General features: G+C 35.0%; 1 protein-coding gene across 7 annotated transcripts in view; it reads left to right on the plus strand.

Moving 5' to 3' along the window:
- Nucleotides 1-19,117, plus strand: part of PDE1A (phosphodiesterase 1A) — a 524,243-nt gene that overhangs the window by 461,194 nt on the left and 43,932 nt on the right. For all 7 annotated transcript variants that reach the window (XM_074399385.1, XM_074399384.1, XM_074399382.1 and 4 more), the window contains 5 exons: nucleotides 1,757-1,882; nucleotides 5,718-5,819; nucleotides 5,944-6,064; nucleotides 16,574-16,655; nucleotides 18,740-18,860. In XM_074399385.1, coding sequence (XP_074255486.1) covers nucleotides 1,757-1,882; nucleotides 5,718-5,819; nucleotides 5,944-6,064; nucleotides 16,574-16,655; nucleotides 18,740-18,860 — 552 coding nt within the window. The remainder of the gene's footprint in view (nucleotides 1-1,756; nucleotides 1,883-5,717; nucleotides 5,820-5,943; nucleotides 6,065-16,573; nucleotides 16,656-18,739; nucleotides 18,861-19,117) is intronic.

Genomic DNA, 19,117 nt, shown 5'->3' on the forward strand with positions numbered 1-19,117 from the left:
GGCTGGTGTTGAGTGCCAGTGGCTTTTCTGGGTGCACAGTGCAAGTTGTCAGTTGATTTACCATTCTTGGGTCTAAAGGACAGTGGCTGATATGGTTTGGCTCTGTGTCCCCACCAAATCTCATCTCAGATTGCAATCCCCATGTTTTAAGGCATGGTCCTGGTGGGAGTTAATTGGATCATGAGGACATACCTCCATGCTGTTCTCATGATAATGAGGGAGCTCTCATGAGACCTGTGGTTTAAAAGTGGCAGTATTCGCCCTGCACTCTCTCTCTCCTGTAGCCATTTAAGATGTGCCTTTTAAGATGTGCCATTTAAGAAGTTCCAGTTTCAGGTCATTTCTTTCTTTATACAAATGAGCATAGGCTTTTAGAAGCAGCCAGGTCACGTCTTGAAAAAATTTGCTGCCTAGACATTGCTTCCACCAGATGCCTTAAATCATCTCTCTCAAGTTCAAAGTTCCACAGATTTCTAGAGCAGAGGCACAATGCATCAGTCTTCTTGCTAAAGCATAGCAAGAGTGACCTTTACTCCAGCTCTCAATAAGTTCCTTATCTCTGTCTAAGACCTCCTCAACCTAGACTTCACTGTCCATATCACTATCAGTATTTTGGTCACAACATTCAACAAGTCTTTATGAAGTTCTAAACTTTCCCACATCTTCCTCTCTTCTTCTGAGCCCTCCAAACTGTTCCAGCCTCTGCTCATTACCCAGGTTGCTTCCACATTTTTTATCTTTATAGCAATACCCCACTCTCAGTGCCAATTTTCTGTATTAATCTATTCTCACACTGCTATAAAGAACTACCTGAGACCTGATAACTTATAAAGAAAAGAGGTTTGATTGACCCACAGTTCCACAGGCCATACATGAGGCATGGCTGGGAGGCCTCATGAAACTTATAATCATGGTGGAAGGGTGAAGAGGAAGCAAGCACATCATCACATGGTGGCAGGAGAGAGAGCAAAGGGGGAAGTGCTACACCCTTTTAAACAACTAGATCTCATGAGAACTCACTCGCTGTCACAAGAACAGCAAGAGGGAAGTCTTCCCCCATGATCCAATCCTCTCCCATCAGGTCCCTCCCCTAACATTGGAGATTACAATTCAAAATAAAATATGGAGGAGGATGCAGAGCCAAACCATAGCAGCAACATACTGTGTGAGTCCAGCTATATAACATTTTGAAGAAGGCAAAACTATGGAGACAGTGAAAAAAATAAGTGGTTACAAGGGTTAAGGGAGAGAAAGGGATGAAAAAGTGGAGCACAGAGGGATTTTCAGGCAGAGAAACTACTCTGTATGGGACTATAATAGTAGATACATGTCATTATTCATTTGTCTAAAATCATAGAATGTACAACACCAAGAGTGAACCCTAAAGTAAACTGTGGACATCAGATGATAATGATATGTCTGTGTAGGTTCAATAATTGTAACAAAAATACCACTCTTGTGGGGGATGTTGACAATGGGGGAGGTTCTGCATGTGTGGAAGAAGAAAATATATGGGAAATTTTGTACCATCTTTAATTTTGCTATGAGCCTAAAACTTCTCTAATAAATAGAGTTTATATAAAATTTTAAAATATCATACAATAAAAAATAAAAGAAACTAATTTACTTCCATAATACTCACTGTTCAATTATAGGATTGTTACTGGTCAGATGACTTGATATTTGAGTATGTCTTATTAGACATTCATGATGTCTAAAGAATTTCTGTACCGGGCATTTTGTTTTTAATTCTTAGGTCAGATGTTGCCATTTTGTATAATGATCGCTCTGTCCTTGAGAATCACCACGTGAGTGCAGCTTATCGACTTATGCAAGAGGAAGAAATGAATATCTTGATAAATTTATCCAAGGATGACTGGAGGTAAGTTTTAGAGAAAACCTAGAGGAAATTTAATTTCAGGAAAGGGATAAATTATGTGATGTAAAGTTAAGAAAACAGATGAAAGTCGATGCCTTCCCTGTATTACAAACTTAATTACTGTTGACTGGATGACTCTGAGAAGGATTAGTACTTAGGGACTTTGTTCTGGAGCCAGACTCCATTAGAGGGAGCTCAAGTATTTTCAGGTCAACTCAACATCCGTCTGCCTGAATAAGACTACACAACACAACAAATACTTTTTCATGCATAATTATACACTCTCTGGAATAGAGCTCTGCTCAATTTTTATCAATGTAGGGTGTTACATAAATTCAAAATTTTAGCACTATATTTATTCTTTCATATATATATATACATATATATATATATAAAATATTTGGAGTTAAGAGTTTTTTAAAAACAAAGTTAAACATCTGGGAAAAAATCTCAAATATACTAAAATGACCCAATTGCAGAGGAAATCTTACATATTTCTGCAAAGTATCTATTTGTTTGAAAACAATTACATGGTATGTTGATACTTGTTGTTATGCATGGAAAAATGACAAGATGTACCCCCATCCTTCTGTATAGCCTTTCTTCTCTTTTTCTTGATCCTTTGGTCATTATCACCTCCTTCAATTGGCAATAGGGTTGCTGGACTTTGCAAATAAAAGTAAAGGACAATCAATTAAATATGAACCTCATTAATCATAGAATCTTCTTAGTATATGCCCCTAATATTCTATGGGACTCACTTATACCAAGAGAAGAAAAGGCCTATATTTATATTTAACAAAAATCTTATTAAAAGCCAGTTAGTTGACTAGAAAATGTTTCCATTTGAATGTAAATATCAAAAGTTTTTGCTTTCATTCTTGTTTCTTAAATCCTGCTACAAAGAAATATCCAAAAGGAAAGTGACAATAAAAACATTAAAAAACATAAAAGATAAAAATCGGAGTTTAAAATAAGCTTAAATATCCTCTGAGTAAGTTTTCAAATTTTCAAAGTTTCCTGGTTTTTCAAGGCCAGTTCTAGAAATATGGGCTTACTTTTGCAACTCTAGAAAATGCTATCAGGTAGCAAGAAGATGGCACTTTCTTTTGGAGTTGAGGCCTTTCATTTTACAGTTGACCCTTGAAAAATACAGAGGTTAGGGGCACCTCCATTGAACTGAAAAGCCATGTATACCTTTTGACACTTCAAAAACTTAACAATTAATAGCCCACTCTTGATTGGAAGGCTTACCAATAATATAAAAGTTGATAAAGACATAATTTGTATGTTATGTGTATTATACACAATACTATTACAATAAAGTAACTAGAGAGAAGGAAATGTTATTAAAAATCATAAGGAAGGGAAAATATATTTACTGTTTATTAAGCGGAAGTAGGTCATCAAAAAGGCCTTCATCATCTGTCTTATATTGAGTGGGCTGAGGAGGAGAAAGAAAGAGGAGGAGTTGGTTTTGCTTCTCGGGTGTGACAGAGGGGAAAAAAAATGTGTGTAAGTGCTCCCACACAGTTCAAACCTAACTGTATTCTGCAGGAAATAGTAGCCTAAGAGGATTTACAGTCTGGAAATGTCAGGATCTAATTGTAAAAGAATTTTAAAGAGACCACTGTTGGGCTATGTAGAAATTAGATGGGCAAAGGTAGGAAGAAGCAGACAAGTTCTGAGGTATTTCCTAAAGCCTGAGAGAGATTATTTACATGTAAGGTATTAGTTTATTTTCTTAATCAGTGATTACCATTCCCAGAGATAATTTTTATGATATTAATTTTTGTGGTTATTCAAAGAAATAAACCTTTTTTCTACAAACTGGATTTTGTTGCTATTTCAGTGCTATTTTATTTCCTATTGTATTTTGTTATTTATCATTTTAAATATTTTATTCTAATAGTTTGGGGCTGTAATTTTCTTTAAATTTGTGTTTGGTAACTTCAGAGTCATTTTAATTGAATGTTTTTATAGAATTGTTTTAACAAATAGTATACATATTATTTAAATTGTAGAATATAATAGATCCAACACTTTCCAGAAATCCATAAAATATTTATTTGCTACTACAGCTTTAATAACGTTTACTAATAATTAAAATATGGATATCTTCTTAAAGATCCATGTTTTCTGTTTGCAAATCTGTTTATTTCTTAAAGTATCTTTAGTAAAAATAAATGCTTTAATTTAAAAGTTTTCACAAAAAATTTATAAATTAACATTTCCTTATTTTGCCTAATTCATTAGCATATTATTAGTTGATTATTGATAACATTGATCATTTATGTGTAAACCACAATATGCTTATTAGATTCTATAGACTTCTTTAAACTCTAGTCTCATTATCCTTAGTTAACATGAACGTTTTTATTCAGTTGCTTTTCTAATGTGAGTCTTGTCATATTTTCAGAGAAAATAATACAATTAAGAACAATTTTATTCACTACCTTTGATAGCTTCCTTTCCCTTACTACTTGAATAAAAGTAAAAGTAAGCAAGCTATCCAATATTACAAATAGTCTTGATTCTCGTGGCTTCCATCTAAAACCTGAATAGAAATGTTGAGTGCCCATGATTTTCAGCAAGAACCTTCAATGTGTAATTTTTTAAAAAATCAAATAATCAAATAGATTATATCATCGTTAGGTAAAATATCTTTGTGCAAGATCATAATTCAAGTTTCTATCACACTTTTGGTTCAGCTTATTTAGTGGGCCACACCACACAATGAAAATGAAATATGTTTTCCAGTACAAGTGATTTGTTTTAAACTTATCTGTACAGAGCAAAGAAGGAATTGTGGAACATGCAAGCATTTGCTGGGGTGCCTTATTTTCTACTAAGTGTGAGGCTTTGTGATATGGTTATTGTATTTACAGTGTCTTGGTTAAAACTGTCAGTAATACCAATGGCTCTTTCTTTGTTATGTAGGGTCAGATCCCAAAAGCTAGAACAGACAATCACTACCCACTTTAGCATCTTGGTTTCTTTGGGGTTCTTATGATGGAAGGTTAGAACAGTGGAGTGGTCTATGTGTCTGCTTTGAAAGTGGGAACTCTTGGGTTGAATCTTATCTGTGCCATGTACTAGCTGTGTGACTAGATGACTCAGTCTACTCTGGTGGGAAATATTAATACTCCCTCAGGGGTTGTTAGGAAGATTAAATGTCTTTATACACATAGAAAGCAACTAGTTACTAAAGTATTCTAACATCTCTATATATATCATGAAGACATTTAATCTTACAGTTCAGTGCCTCACTGATAATTTATTGAAGGAATAGCACTGATTTCATTTCATAGTTTTGTTAAAAAATGCAAAATAAAGAAGGATCTGAGAGGGTCTTGAAAACTCATGCCCTTCTTACCCCATCTCTTCTCTGAGACATCAAGCCTTTTAGTTTCATTGACCATATGGATTTAGAATAGTCTCAGGCCCCACTGGGTTATTTTTTTTTCCTCAAAGGATGCAAATAATATATAATTCTGTATTTGAAATAGTTTTTCTTTAAAATGGCTAAAGTTCTCTTCAGATTAAAAATAATAATATTTAGGAATTATGAGTGCAGGAGAGTTGTGGGAGCGAGAAGGGAGAGCACCAGCTCTTTAGGGAGGTATGAACACCGTTGCAATTCACACTGCTTGTAACTTCTTAGAACCATGACAGTTAAAATGTAAAATAATGTCAAACTTTTGTGTGGACTTTCACATTTAAAAGAAACGTCTTTTGTGTTCATATCCATTAAACACGGTGAATGATATTTATGGCAATGTTTCACTTAAGAACAATGAAGAGCTGAATGAACCTTTCTCTTTTTGGTGACCTACAGGGATCTTCGGAACCTAGTGATTGAAATGGTTTTATCTACAGACATGTCAGGTCACTTCCAGCAAATTAAAAATATAAGAAACAGTTTGCAGCAGCCTGAAGGGTAGGTGTTTGTTTCTTTGTTTGTTTGTTTGTTTTACTACGTTAAAGTTCCAGGGCTTGTCCTCAGAAAAGACTGTAATTGGTTCCCTTGTTCTGAATAATTAAGCATGTTCTTTCTTTGACAGGATTGACAGAGCCAAAACCATGTCCCTGATTCTCCACGCAGCAGACATCAGCCACCCAGCCAAATCCTGGAAACTGCACTATCGGTGGACCATGGCCCTAATGGAGGAGTTTTTCCTGCAGGTGCCTCTTTCACACAGTGTGCGAACGTTTTTGGAAACAGTGACTGTGCATATTAGCCTACACCTTTCCTGTGCCGAATCCAGGGCTTGTGACTTACTATTATCTACTGGCCCCCACACATTCTTGGGGGTTTCAGCAAAATTTATTAATCTTTCAGAAAAATGTATTAAGTAGTCCTATGTAGTGTAATACATGTTTTAAAAAGAATCAAGTTTTGGATCTCAGATTCCACTCTTGGGAAAGAAAAACATAAACAGCTAAGGATTGTTATCTCCTGTTAAGACATAAGTGCCACAGCAGAGACAGCAAATAGCTTTCATAATAAAAAAAGAGAAGAAGAGGATATGTAACAGTTCTGAATAAATCTTGCTGGCTGAAATTTCAATGGAGGCAGAGAAATATAGTTTTTAGCCGGGTGGACACATGCTTAAGTGAAATAAGCAACAACAACAAAAAAATCTAGTGTTACATCAGAAACAAGCCTGGATAAGGATTGTGACTGGTGTTCTCTGCCACAAGCACTCATCTTTTCTTTATACATGTTCCTATTTTGCAAACCCCAAAATCCAAGCTGGAGTACTACAATACAATTGTGATGCAGCCCACTCAGAGTTAGCATCAAATTGCACAAATAAAGGGCTCAGTCTTCCACAAGGTTGGCTCTACTTCATATGCCAGCTACAAATGGGGCTGTGGGACACCAGCACTTCTGACCAGCCAGTTACAAGTTCAGTGGTTCCCACTACCCTTTCTAGGTTCAATAACTTGCTAGAATGACTCACAAAACTTCAAAAGTTCTATCCTTATAATTACAATTTTATTGTAAAGGATACAACCCAGGAAGAGCCAAATAAAAGGCCCATAAGGAAAGGTCTGGGAGGGTCCTGGATGCAGAGCTTCCTTACTATCTCCAGTGGAGTTAGGGAGTGCCAGCCTCCTGCCTTGTCAATGTTTTCACCAATCAGGATGCTCTACTGAGCTTTCCTGTCCAGAGCATTTATCAGGGTTTCATTTCATAGGTGTGGTTGATTAAACCAATGACCATGTGATTGAATGCAACGTCCAGCCCCGCTTCCTTCCCACATATCCCCCAGCTAGTTTAAAATTTCGAACTTTCTAATCATGTGGTTGGTTTCTGGTGACCTGGCCCTATCCTGAAACTATCTAGGGAATAGGTCAAGAGTTGCCTCATTAGCATAGAGTCTCCTATCACTCAGGAAACTCTACAAGTTTTTGAAGCTCTGTGCCTGGAACTGGGAATGAAGATCAGACAAATTTTTTTATTATATTACAGTCCTATTTAGATATTTTATTTCTATATTTTCAGATTATTTTCTTTCTCAGCATTGTTCTTTATTGTGAATGTTTATTCATTGATTTTATACCTGTTCTGAAGATGTAAACATCAAATATATTACTACGTTTGGATGACTCAGGTTTCTGACTCCCATTGTTCATGGCTATAATACATGGTTTCACTTTTACACTGCAATTCATATTCCCAGAGAAAGTTACTGAGTAGTATCTTCTAAATTTCAAATATTTTGATACTAAAAATAGCATTGAGAAATATTTTAATAATTTACTTTGTGCTAAAAAATACACTAAATGTAAAATTCTGAAGGCTAACTGCTTATTAAGATCAATTAAAAATTATAATAATATATTCAACCAATGAATAACCAGAAAATGATAACTCTAAAGAGACCTTAGAGACCTTTACTAATAGCCCTGTGATATGAGAGATGCAAAAACAGAAACATAAAAAACAAAAAGATTTTTCAGGTTAAGAAGACATTTTAAAATATCTTAAGTTGAATGATTTTGAAAACAAAATTGTTGGATGTAACTAAAGCAGTACTTAGGAGAAATTTTATAGCTTTACATACTTATATTAGAAAAAACAAAGGTATAATAAAGTCTATTATCTCTGTTTCACCTTAAGAAGTTAGAATTTAAGAAAATTGAGTCCAAATAAGTTGATGAAAGGATATTAATAAATATAGGAGCAGAAATCAGTGAAACAGAACAAAGACAAACAATAACAAAAATTAATAAAGATAACATTTGGCTCTCTGAAAAAAGTAATGAAATTTCTTGCAGTATCAAAAAAAGGAAAAAAACCCATAAATTAAAGAGAATATCATTATAGAGCCTACATTCATCAAAAGGATGAGGAATATTATGCATAATTTATGCCAATAAAATTGAAAACTTAGATGAAATTGTCAAATTTTTTGACAAACATAAATTACTGAAACAGACACAAGAAAAAATCATGTAGTCTGAATATTCATATATCTGCTTCTAAAAGTTGAATTTGTGGTTGGGCATGATGGCTCACGCCTGTAATCCCAGCACTTTGCAGATCATGAGGTCAAGAGACTAAGGCCATCCTGGCCAACATGGTGAAAACCCATCTCTACTAAAAATACAAAAATTAGCTGGGCGTGGTGATGTGTGCCTGTAGTCCCAGCTATTCAGGAGGCTGAGTCATGAGAATCTCTTGAACCAAGGAGGTGGAGGTTGCAGTGAGCCCAGATTCATTGCACTCCAGCCTGGCGGCAGGGTGAGACTCTGTCTCAAAAAAAAAAAAAAAAAAAAAAAAAAAAAAAAACTAAAAAGTTGAATTTGTACTTTAACTCTTCTTATGAAGAAAACTCCAGGCTTAGACAGCTTTAATTCTTATTTCTGATCTCAGTTCTCAATATTCAATTAAATTGAGAGATGGTGAATTCTCTCAAACATTTCAGGAAGAAATAATGCCAGTTTTACAGAAATTCCTTTATGACATAGAGGAAGAGGGAAATTTGACAGCATAATCCCCAACAATACCTGACAAAGACTTTTCAAGGAAAGACAATTACACATCCACATCTGTCATAAAACTAAAGAAATTTTTTTTACTTTAAAAAATTTTTAGGAAATCAAATCCAGCAATTTAGTAAGGAAGTACATATCATATCATAACTTTAGTCAGTTTAATATTTAAAACTTAATTAATTCACCATATTAAAGGAAATAAAAGAAAAATATATTATCAACCCTATAGATGTGCAAAGTGCATTTGACAAAATTCAACTGACATTAATTATATAAACTCTGAGTAAACCAGAAGTAGGAGACCTTCCTCAACCTGCTAAAAAGTATAACTAATGTGATACTTCAGGATGAAATGTTGAACATTTTTATGTTCTAAGATGATTATGGCTACTCTCACCACTTCTATTCAACCTTGCATTCTTCTATAGAAGTGGTGAGAGTCGAAGTCCTAGCCAGTACAGGAAGGTGATAAAAAACAAATTATAGATTGAATAAAATAAATAAAACTGTTATTTGCAGAAACATGAGCATCTACATAGAAAACCTCAAGCTATCTACAAAAGCCTACTAGAATTAATAAATGAGTTTATTAGTTGTAGGATCAATTTTATTTCTATATGCAAGCTGCAAACAATTTGAAGATGAAATTTTAAAACAGCATGCTTTATAATAGCATAAAATAATAAAATATTTGGGGACACATTTAATTAGATGTATACGAAACCTCCACACTGCAAACCACAAAATATTGTTGAGAGCACTTTTAAGACCTATGTAAATAGAGAGATATATTTTGTTAATGACAGAAAGAGCCAATATTTCTAAGATGTGCATTCTTCCAAAATTGATTAATAAATTTAACATAATCTTTATCAAAAATTGCAACAAGCTTATCTGTAGAAGTTGAAAGGCTGCTTACCTGTCCAGAAATGTAGGAGTCTAAGGCAGCCAAAACAATTTTGAAAAAGACTAAAGAAGTTGGAGGATTTACACTTCCTAATTACATGAGTTAGTATAAAGCTACAGCGATCAAGGCACTGTGCTATCAGCATAGAGCATAGGGATAGGCAAATAGGTCATTAAAATAGAGCAGTGATTTCAGAAACAGATTCAGATATATAAAGTCATTTGATCTTCTACAAAGGCACCAAAACAACTATGGAAAAAGGAAAGTCTTTCCATGAAAGGAAATGGAACAACAATTATTAAATATATGGGAAGAAAAGGAAACTGGTTTCCTACCTACACCTTACACAAAACCTAATTCAAAATTAAAGGGCTTAACACAAAACCTAAAACTATAAAGCTCTTAGAGGAAAACACAAGAGGATACCTCTCTAATCTTGGGGGGTAGGTAAATATTTCTTAGAGAAGACACATAAAGCATTACCCATAAAAGAAAAAAAAATGAAGGGGACAAAAACAAAATTTAAAACTTCTGTTCTTCCAAAGGCAGAATAAATCTAAGAAGGCTTCAAGTGTGAGGAATTGGTGGTATTTATTATCCTGCTAGTCTATTTTAAGCTTTATATTTTTTCCAAGGCAAAGTATCAGTATACCATACCATTGCTTATGAAATATTTTGTTGTTTGGTAGTTACTTAAAGCTGAACTTCTAAAGATCTGGGAACAATTTAAAAGCACGTGTCCAAAACAATCATCAAGTTTTAAAAGTAGCCAATTAAGAGAAGTATGTTCCTTTTTACTCTGCAGAATGTAATGCTAGATTTGAAATTCCTTCTATTGGTTTTGCACAAAATTAGAGCCTGAATAGAAATTCGAAAAATCAGAAAACTACCAAAGGAAAGAGCTGATTTTTAGAATTTTTCAATTTTAGAGCAATCTTTCAAGAAAGGCTCGTGTGTGTGTGTGTGTGTGTGTGTGTGTGTGTGTGTGTGTGTGTGAATATTTCAGATAAATGCAGAGGAATTTTGTGATGTGTTAACTTCTAAATCAATTTCTTATTAGTTTGTCTACCAAACTCATTGTATCTAATAAATGGGCTCAGACACCAAGAATTTTTAAAATGCCATATATTTCTGGGAGATAAGCTATTTGTATTATTCTTAAAAATTCCATAAATATTATCCCATTCTTTAGTGCTACTTTAGTTTCACCCTCTAAAGCCATGGGAAACTAGCCAGAGATCAGAATTGTATCAAGAATTTGCAGTCTTGAGAAACGCTGATTTCTGACTCTTGAGTAAGCAGCTGATGGTAAAAGCCAGTGGAGCAGTTTCTCATTTCCAAGGCATTTTCACAACAAGCATGTGATATTTATCAATACGATTAATGTCTCCTCGAGTTTTCACGTATCAACGCAGTTGCCTCTATTGACAGTAATGGGTAGATTTGGAGGATGCTACATTCATTTTAACAATGACTGATATGAGAGAGAGATCAGAGGTGGAGATACCAGCCAAAAAAATAATCATTAGTAAGTGAAGACAGGTTTTTGCTTTTTATTCTCCTCTTGAACACACATGTCAGATTGGTAAGACAGGAAATCAATGCATTTATATTTTTTACAAAAATAATCGCTTCCATCAAAATGTGTCTGTATTTTAAACTAAATAACAATAACTAAGTGAATTTTTCCCTTCTTCAACTAGTTGTTTTGTGACACATGAAAAACATCTATATGTGAACAAAAGCTGCATTGATTAATCATTATTACCTTGTTAGCCAAGAAGAAAAAAATAATTGGAAATGCAAGTTATCTGGAAGGAAAGGTCAAAATGGTTGTTTTACCTTGAATTGTATACAGTCAGGCCTCTATTTTTAAACATTGCTAGAAGTGAAGTGTATTATTTCAAAATAAATTTTATTTTTCATAGTAATACAAATGTATTTAGTTAGTCCATCCTCAGCCAAGGATCTGGAATTTTACAAAATCATAAACATAACCCCTAAAATTGCATAAATGAAAAGAACTGTAGCTATGACCCAAGATAATTTTAAATGTAAAAATTAAAGCTTCTAGTTTCAAGAGCTATAAAAATACTATAAACACTGCTTATCCCAGGGGTTCTAATATTCCATAAAATATTTATAACACAGAAATACAGTTATATCTGACCACATATTTTACTGAAAGTGAATGTGTTAGTTGCTTTAGTTATTAAACACTTAAATGTTTTTTGTGTTCTTCGAATTCAGAAGGGCCCATTTATAGAAGTAAAGAAGGGTAATTAGATGGCCTAAATTCCTTAGGTTTTCCAAATAAGGCTAAGTTGGTGCATCCTCCTCCTTTCGCAATTAAATTCTTCTAAAGAACTAATGGGCTCTCAAATTCTACCCTCAGCCTTAGAGTCTCTCCTAAACCTGTGGTCAGGGGCAGCCTGCATATTTGTTATTGTCGTTGCTTCTTTCTCTAAAACTGAAGTTTCAATGAAAGGGTTTTCTCAGCATTTCTGTACTTTACCCTGTCTTATCTTCTTCATTAAAAAAAAAAAAAGACATTCTTTTGGTTTCAGAGAGATGTAAAACACAACAACAATGACAACAAAAATGTGCTGTTAAGTCATTGGATTTCACACCTTATTAATGGCTGTCAGAGCACTTTACACTGGTAGGAAAGCATTGAAAAACCATTGCTGGTTCTCTGTTATAGCCTCTCAAAGAAGAAATTTCAGGGATCTCCAGTGAATTGTAAAGACAGGTACAAGCTGTGGAGCCTAAGAACCTCAAGGTGCCTCGAAGAGACCACTTTTTCTACTTTCTCCTGATTTTTTTTTTTGAGACTGAGTCTCCCTCTTGTTGCCCAGGCTGGAGTGCTGTGGTGTGGTCTCAGCTCACTGCAACCTCGGCCTCCCGGGTTCAAGCAATTCTCCTGCCCCAGCCTTCTGAGTAGCTGGGATTGCAGGCATCAGCCACTATGCCTGCCTAATTTTTGTATTTTTAGTACAGAGAGGGTTTCATCATGTTGGTCAGTCTGGTCTTGAACTCCTGACCTCAGGTGATTTGCCCACCTCGACCTCCCAAAGTGCTGGGACTACAGGCGTGAGCCACTGTGCCTGGCCTCCTCCTGATTTTTAAAAGTGTATTTTAGGCCTCCTGAGGGCAATACCCTCAAATGACAGCAAAACCTCCAAGAAAAGTATAAACTCTTCTTGCACAGTGCTTATTGTGATGACTCCTGGTTTTACCTTGATGGAAAGTAAATATTCCCTGTCTTGGGATAGAATGAGGAAATTATAAAGGTGGCCAAATTTACTCAGAGATCCTAACATTCTCTTTATACGAGTTCTCGTTTCTTCATAGTTTACCTACAGGGCTCCCTACTAATCTTGCACTCATGGCCTTTATTCACCCTAAAGAGTAAATAACACTTTGAAATATTTATAAATAAATTAAATAATTAATGTACTTTAGCATTCAATGTGCTTTGACAGTGAAAATTTAATATTCTAACTTAATTGTGGGGTACAGGAAGCAGATAGAAAATAAAATCTCTTGCTTCATCTGTAGGAAGATCAGTCCTGCATATATCTGTCAAATAGCTACGCCCTATATGAAAAATGTTGCCATTCAACATTCTAAAAAATTTAGCTCAAGAAAGTGGCTGGGTGCGGTAGCTCATGGCTTTAATCCCAGCACTCTGGGAGGCCAAGGTGGGTGGATTACCTGAAGTCAGGGGTTCGAGACTAGCCTGGCCAACATGGTGATACCCTGTCTCTACTAAAAATACAAAAAATTTTCTGGGTGTGGTGGCGGATGCCTGTAATCTCAGCTACTCAGGAGGCTGAGTCAAGAGAATTGCTTGAACTTAGGAGGCGGAGGTTGCAGTGAACCAAAATGGCACCATTGTACTCCAGCCTGGGCAACGAGGGAAACTCCATCTCAGAGAATAAAAAAGAAAGTAAATCACCATAATGCCTTTTTCAGGCCAAAGTTAAGAACTTGTACCACAGAGCATAAAAATACATCTATTAAATTTGTGTCCTTAAGATACTAGATAGCAGCATCTTGACCCCCCCCCCCCGCCCCACAAAAAGTTAAGTGTAGCTTAGCTACATTTAATAGATACAATCATAATATTTAGGGTGATGCAGAAGTAATTGTGGTTTTTGCAGTTATAATCGCCAATATACAACTGACTGTATCTTCTGACTCTAAGACTACTGACAAACCATGAGTACTTTTGCACCAACCTAAGAAATATACAAAAAAATAGAATGCAGTTATATCCGCATATATTAAATAAGCATCTCTAATATCAGGTTCCTAAAAGCCTGTCAGTAGCTTTATTTCTATTTTATTTTATATTATTTTATCAATAGTAATATTATTACTTATATTTTAACATAAACTATTGATATTATTCTTGCACCTTATCCTCAACATGTTGGAAACCAAATCCAAAATAATATTCAAACCGCAACCTCCCCCCTACCCCTCCAAGATCATCTGGTTTCCATTAGTGGCACCAATAGACCCTTCCTTTCCATTCACACTGGAAGCCAAGGAGTCATCCTCAACTCACCCCAAGTCATCTCTCATATTGAAGATAAACTAGTCTTTTAAAAGTGGCATTCCTTTCTTATAAATTCCTTGCTAGAAAAAGAGGGAGAAAAAACTGATGCCTCTCTATTACATGCTAAATTAAGCACTACTTCGATTTCCTATGTTTTAAAACTATTCAATATATTCATTAGACACCATAAATACCTTTAATTTGCACATATTGCATTCATATTATTGCTACTCTAAATTATGTTTCTTTTTCTTTCTTTCTTTCTTTCTTTCTTTCTTTCTTTCTTTCTTTCTTTCTTTTTTTTTTTTTTGAGAAGGAGTTTCCCTCTGTTAACCAGGCTGGAGTGCAATGGCGCGATCTCAGCTCACTGCAACCTCCACCTCCTGGGTTCAAGTAATCCTCCTGCCTCAGCCTCCTGAGTAACTGGGACTACAGGCGCATGCCACCACACCTGGCTAATTTTTGTATTTTTAGTAAAGATGGGGTTTCACCATGTTGGCCAGGGTGATCTCGATCTCCTGACCTCGTGATCCACCTGCCTCAGCCTCCCAAAGTGCAGGGATTACAGGGCACGAGCCACCTCACCCAGCCTAAAATATGCTTCTTATTAGCTAAACTTAATGACAACTAAATGGCAGGCACTGTCCTTATGGTTCATATAAATTATCTTAGATAATCTCATGATAGATACTATAATATCTATTATATTTTATTCCTAAAATGCATAAATCAAGATCACAGAATTAGGTAATAGATAAGGAGAGTTCATTTCAGCAAAAGTTGTGCTACGTCTGAAGTAACAACAATAAGCCCTACAACAACAGTGATTCAGCTGACTGTATCTTCTGACTCTAAGACTAATGGGATTAATAATTCCCTTCTATCTGTCCTTTAAGATGGGTATAAATAGGAATTTCAAATGGAATTACTGTTATTATTATCCAGAGGAATTAGGCGAGCTGCTGGCAGAGGTCACAGAAATTCTTATTCCTTATTTTCTCTGAGTTACGACAGAATAAAATGTTCCTTTTTGTAACAATTTTGCTACTTCTTTGATGGTTATGTCTAGATTTACCCCAACATTTCTGATTCTAGACTTTCTGCCTATAACTCTCATAATCACAGGCATCGTTTAGGGGAACTGCACTAGAAGATATTCTCAAAAAAATTTGTAAAGCTACATGTAGACATGACGTTTTAAAGAGTAGGATATAAAGATGTTAATGGAAGCAGAGTGAAAGGAAACTAGACAGGTTTCCGTAGACAGGTATTTTATCCTAAGTTACGGACTTACGATGCAAGGCTGGTGTTCCTCATGAAGGTATACAGCCAACAAATTAGGAGAAAATAGAACCTAAAACATTCTTTCGAATGGCCAGGCAATTGCAATGAACAAGAACAAGGAAGTATGCTTTTCTATTCCTTTCATAAGCACATACCCTTTAATGCAAAGGAAAAAATCAAAGTTTAATAAACCTTGTGATATTAAAGGGTTGACCAGAACAGCACCCTGTGTTTTAGAAGATGAAAATTTAATTACTTCTCATGATGTAAAACCCAAATATAAACGGAATTCTCTAACATATGTGCTCAATTAATCTATTTTAGATGGAATCAAATAATTAAAAAGCTATTGATGTTTCAATTTTCTCTGATAATACGTTAGAATAAATTTATGCACACTGAATGTAAGAATGTTGAAGATAGTCCTCATTTTATATTGAGGAAGATTTCATAAAACTTGGTTAATGAATAGAAAGATGTTTCAAAATGCTTGTATACTTTTAATTTTGAAAAACAGTTCTGTCACAAAATTTTGATATTAAAGGTCTATTGGTATACTTAGCATAAATAAGTTAACTTGGATTGTTAATTAAATGTCAGATAACACACTAAGATGGCTAGGTATTTTATGGTGACTTTAGAAAATTCCAGAAAGAAAACATTTGTCTCTTTACAGTGAAGGGATTGTAATGCAAAGCAGTCTCCAGGTGCTGAAAACATTCATCATTTTTTCTCCCTGCAAAATGTCCCCAAAAGGAGATCATCCAAGAAAAATTATATAAACGCGGACAGTAGTTTTTGGTTTTACAAAAAAGTAGTGCTAATTAAGAAAGGAAAGACGTGGCTTTTCTAGGCTTTGTATCTTAGGTTGCTTGTTATTTTAGCTTTTCCAACCCAAGTCTATACTAATGTGCTTTTCTTTCTCCAGGGAGATAAAGAAGCTGAATTAGGGCTTCCATTTTCCCCACTTTGTGATCGGAAGTCAACTATGGTGGCCCAGTCACAAATAGGTAATACTGATGACTTGTGGTAGTGGAGTATGTGTGTGCTTGTCAGTTTTCAAATGCATAAACCATGAAAACTTCACTCCATACACATGATAAATTCGATTTTTAAATTGGTCTATATGGTGCTAAATAAGAATTTTTGAAGCATTTTCACAAGATGAATTCAATAAAGCAACAACATTAGTAAATATAATGGTTATCACGTACCGTTTACAAAATATAAAATTTTCTTCTTGTGCAGTAGACTATTTTATGTGTCTGTGTTTTTTTTTTTCTAATTATTGTTTTCTGTAATTTAATTTTTTAGCTATAGGTCAATTCAATGAAAATGTTAGTGTACTTGTTCTATCACTAAGTTTCCATGCTTTGCTTAATGTAGTAGTGCACATTTAATTTGGAAAAATATTATTTCATGATGTGAGATTAACCAACAACAGAAAATTTGCAAAATGATAATACTCCCAACCACATTTATTCCTATCATCTGTATTTGTGTTGGGAACTTCAAGCCCAGTCCATTATTAAAACATATTATTGCTGTGCTACATGGCTCAAATACTTGACATAGTTATTCCTTGGGCCGGCATTTTTGTTACTGAATTATATGATCAAAAACATAAGGGTCACTCCTTACTTCTGTAGTTATGCTCCGGCACCACCCATCACAAAGCTTTGGGGCAGTCAGCTGTCAGAAAGCTGGGTGCTCTGACCTTTTCCCTTCCCATTCAAGTTTCAACGGCTGTTTTTCCAGAGACCACAATACAGGTGCCTATCCTTGTTTAGTAAGTGTGAATGTGGTAGGCTAAGGACCTGATGTGCCAAGCTGAGGAGAATGGAAGTTTCTGAGGCTCGTTGCTGTAATATAAATTGCTGCCATGTTAGCAGAGGTGATGCCTCAGTTGACAGTCTACACATCTCAGGCATTTAAGAACACAGACAGAACTAGAAGTAGTACACTGGGTGGTCAGTTAACATTTATTTATCATGAAGGCATCAATTAAAACTATTGATTTAATGTGAAGGCATCAATTAAAACTATTGAAGTTTTATTAGATTAAAAATGTGCCTTATATACTGTAAGTAATCCAGTTGCTTGAATTGTGAATTACTTCTACCAAGCATCTGATGGACACTCTTGAAATGTGCATACTTTCCAGTACGCTATCACTTAAAAAGCCTCCCTCCAGCTATTCTCCTATATTGAGGTGGTAGTTCATTGCTCTCAGATGTGTTTCTAACAACGAACTCTTGACTTGAGGCACTCACACCAGTCCTGGGATCTGGGATGTTGCTGTGTACACAGACCTTAGAATAGGTTGTTGTCTCCTCCTCTGCTTAAACACGGGATGGAAAATTCTCCCAGAGGACAATGCCCTTTTCTCTGTGTGTCATTTTCTATCTTGATGAGTGCTTTAAATGTAAAAGTCTTCATTCAATCCTGACATCTCAAAGTGGTGGGATTAATGCTGTCTCCCAGAGATGTTACTTTTCTCTTCACTGATTTGACAGAACACACCCACATGCTGTGAACTAACACTTTACATTCAGAGAATAATAAACAGAAATTTGAAATATTAACACAACGGTAGAAAGCTCTAATATAGTAAGAAACAAAAAGTAATTGTCTTCCTGTTACCTGAGAAAAATTTTCAATTATTTAATTTCTTTTGAGCTTAGATATGATTTCTTGTTGGTAAATAATAAAAGTCAAAATGCACATAATATGCTTTCAAAAAGGAGAATGACCCCTGTTGATGATAGAGGAAACTATAGTCACTCTCATTAGGTCTAAATTTATTGTTAGCAATAGTATATAAGGCTGAATAGTAAATAGAAAAGCCAATGTACTTGAGTTAGCAAGCTTAAATTCTGTACCTTCCAGGGTTCAAGGATTATTTTATAGAGCAGTTAAACTATCTCTAGATTATTGTTAGATTAAAACAATATCAAAGGGTAAGCAGAACCAATATTTTAATTGATATTTGCTATCCAAGGATTGTCAGAAGCTCTTTATTATTTCCGATTTCAGAATTCAGGAAATTGTAACACTTGAATTTATCTCTGTCTTTTCATTTTGGCTTTTGTAGGTTTCATCGATTTCATAGTAGAACCAACATTTTCTCTTCTGACGGACTCAACAGAGAAAATTGTTATTCCTCTTATAGAGGAAGCCTCAAAAGCCGAAACTTCTTCCTATGTGGCAAGCAGGTATGATATTTTCTTTTTTGCATCACTTTCCATCTTTGTGGTGTTTAGTAACCTTTTCCTTAATGATTCTATTTCTCATGTCTAGGCAGGGAATTACAAGATTTGTTTGGTAGTATTGCCACCTAGAGGCGTTATATTATATTGCATCTGCCTTTGAGAACTGAAGTTTAATACACAAAATACCAAATACTAAGGTGTATGTTAAGAAGAATCCAGTGTGGGGAGACAGAGAAAGGAAGTGAGCAGCTGCCACGTAC

Source organism: Saimiri boliviensis, chromosome 5 (genome assembly GCF_048565385.1).
Source record: "Saimiri boliviensis isolate mSaiBol1 chromosome 5, mSaiBol1.pri, whole genome shotgun sequence".
In the NCBI taxonomy this organism is placed as follows: domain Eukaryota; kingdom Metazoa; phylum Chordata; class Mammalia; order Primates; family Cebidae; genus Saimiri; species Saimiri boliviensis.